Source organism: Ceratotherium simum, chromosome 7, assembly GCF_057802395.1.
Source record: "Ceratotherium simum simum isolate JZ-2026a chromosome 7, ASM5780239v1, whole genome shotgun sequence".
Classification (NCBI taxonomy): Eukaryota; Metazoa; Chordata; class Mammalia; order Perissodactyla; family Rhinocerotidae; genus Ceratotherium; species Ceratotherium simum.
Genome location: NC_141906.1, coordinates 22,808,690 through 22,811,070, shown reverse-complemented (window position 1 = coordinate 22,811,070; position 2,381 = coordinate 22,808,690). Strand labels below are relative to the sequence as shown.

The 2,381-nt window shown below is 43.3% G+C and overlaps 1 protein-coding gene across 1 annotated transcript; it reads left to right on the top strand.

Annotated features, from left to right (window-relative positions):
* The first annotated feature begins 965 nt into the window (after positions 1 to 965).
* On the top strand, positions 966 to 1,910 carry LOC101390944 (olfactory receptor 2AG2-like). The gene has a single exon (XM_014784795.2). It carries the CDS (start codon positions 966 to 968, stop codon positions 1,908 to 1,910), a length of 945 nt encoding a protein of 314 aa, XP_014640281.2.
* Positions 1,911 to 2,381: the final 471 nt, after the last annotated feature.

Genomic DNA, 2,381 nt, shown 5'->3' with positions numbered 1-2,381 from the left:
CCTCCACAACCCTTTCCACCAGTACTATCATATAGATTCAGGGTACGGCAGGATGAGCACTCCTCCAGATGCTGCTAGATTTATGAGATAGAGGAATCTCCTTTTCCTGTTCAGGGTCTTGCTTTGACTCTTGGGTGGCAGGATGGCTTTGGGACTTTTCTATAAATTCTCCTCTTTTATAGCTCTCCCGATCTATCATATGCTCTAAACACAAATACCCTGAGATCTTTGCAAATCTCATTTATTATCTTTTACCTGATTCCTCCCTAGAAAAGATTTTACCATTACATGCAAATAAGCAAACACTTTTTGTACTGTTCCTGCAGGTCAGCCCCCAAAATCTATACCACCTTGACCATTCAGTTCATCCCGGAAGTCTTTTTCCCTCCAGCAGAGTAGTGGTGTGCTCATCAAAGATGTGACGATAGTTCAAGAACACAAGAGATCAAATGGTCCAAGAGCAGAGAGGTTTCCTGTTGAGGAAGCTGTCAACAGCAATGAGACTGGGAAGTAAATGCAGGTGCCACATCTCTGGGGAAGACATCATAGAGCTTTATTATAAATTAAACTTCAAAAACGGAATTGGAATCCCAAGTATATTTTAAGCAGAAAACCAGCTAGAATTTAAACCAATGGCCAATGTGTTTCTTTACGATGAAGACAGATATATTTTTATTTATTTACAAAGAAGTTTGCTTGGGCACGTTCTCTTGGATATCTTATTTGAAGGGATTTCTAAATGATTAGCTCTTAGCAACGTGCTTTCACATAATTCAATAAAAAGATTCAGAAATTCAGAAGTAAGACGGCAAACATAGCTACCAAGAGGAAAAGATACCATCTCACGGAATTCCCATTGGCCACCCCATAGTGACATAAGACAATACAAAACTAGGGAGAACTTTCTTAGACAGGCTTTCACTGAGAATCCATTTGATTCTAGGCAACCAAAGAAATGACACAGAATGGAGCACTGGAATTCTACTCTAGAAAGTGGCTTCATATTGATGGGGATTCTGAATGACAGTGGGTCTCCTGAGCTGCTCTGTGCCATAATTGCAGTCCTGTACATGTTGGCCCTGACCAGCAATGGTCTGCTGTTCCTCGTCATCACAATGGATGCCCAGCTCCATGTGCCCATGTACCTCTTGCTTGGGCAGCTCTCACTCATGGACCTCCTCTTCACATCTGTTGTCACTCCCAAGGCCATCGTGGATTTTCTGTGCAGTGAAAACACCATCTCCTTTGGGGGCTGTGCCCTTCAGATGTTCCTGGCACTGATGGTTGGTAGTGCAGAGGACCTCCTACTGGCCTTCATGGCCTATGACAGGTATGTGGCCATTTGCTATCCTCTGAACTACATGGTCCTCATGAGGCCCAGGGTCTGCTGGCTCATGGTGGCCACATCCTGGATTCTGGCATTCCTGTGTGCCCTAGGACATACCATGTATACTATGCACTTCCCTTTCTGCACATCTCGGAAAATCAGGCACCTGCTCTGTGAGATCCCACCTCTGCTGAAGTTGGCCTGTGCAGATGCTTCCAGATATGAGCTCATGGTGTATGTGACAGGTGTGACTTTCCTCTTGCTCCCTCTTTCTGTCATTGTTGCCTCCTATACACTAATCCTACTAACTGTGCTCCACATGCCCTCAGATGAGGGGTGGCAGAAAGCCCTCATCACCTGCTCTTCCCACCTGACTGTGGTCGGGATGTTCTATGGAGCTGCCACATTCATGTATGTCCTGCCCAGTTCTCTCCACAGACCCAAGCAGGACAACATCATTTCTGTTTTCTACACAATAGTCACCCCAGCCCTGAACCCCCTCATCTACAGCCTCAGGAATAAGGAGGTCATGGGGGCCCTGAGGAGGGTCTTGGGGAAATACATGCTGCCGACACACTCCTAACATAATTACCAAGTAGACACAGTAGGAGACTAAGTTTCCATTTTAATACCATGCAGCAGTGAGAAGCAGCAGTAGTTTTAAGCTGACCAAACTCCAATAGCCTCTTAACATCAGGGGAGGCCCACTCTCCTTTGAACTGGATTCTTAGATAATTAATAGAGAAAATTATGCTTAGAACATATGTTAGGCTTCTTGTTTGTTAGGCAGATGGTTGTTCAAGCAATTAGTTGGAAAGAATAATAGTTTTGTGACTGCATTTGTACTCCAGACTTAAGGAGCAGTTTGGATTGATTATATAAGTGAAGACAATTCATATGTTGATATAGTGGAAAAGGCTAAACAGGGTGTTTTTATACTGCCTGAAATTAAATTTAAAAGTAAAATAGAGAAATGAATAAAAGAGAATGTAAATTACCCAAATTTGAAGTGATTACTAGAGGTACAATAACAGTGAGAGATATCTATTGTGTA

Bases quoted from the DNA above. Each gene is read 5' to 3' on its own strand.
- LOC101390944 (XM_014784795.2), top strand. From the start codon at position 966: ATGGAGCACTGGAATTCTACTCTAGAAAGTGGCTTCATATTGATGGGG.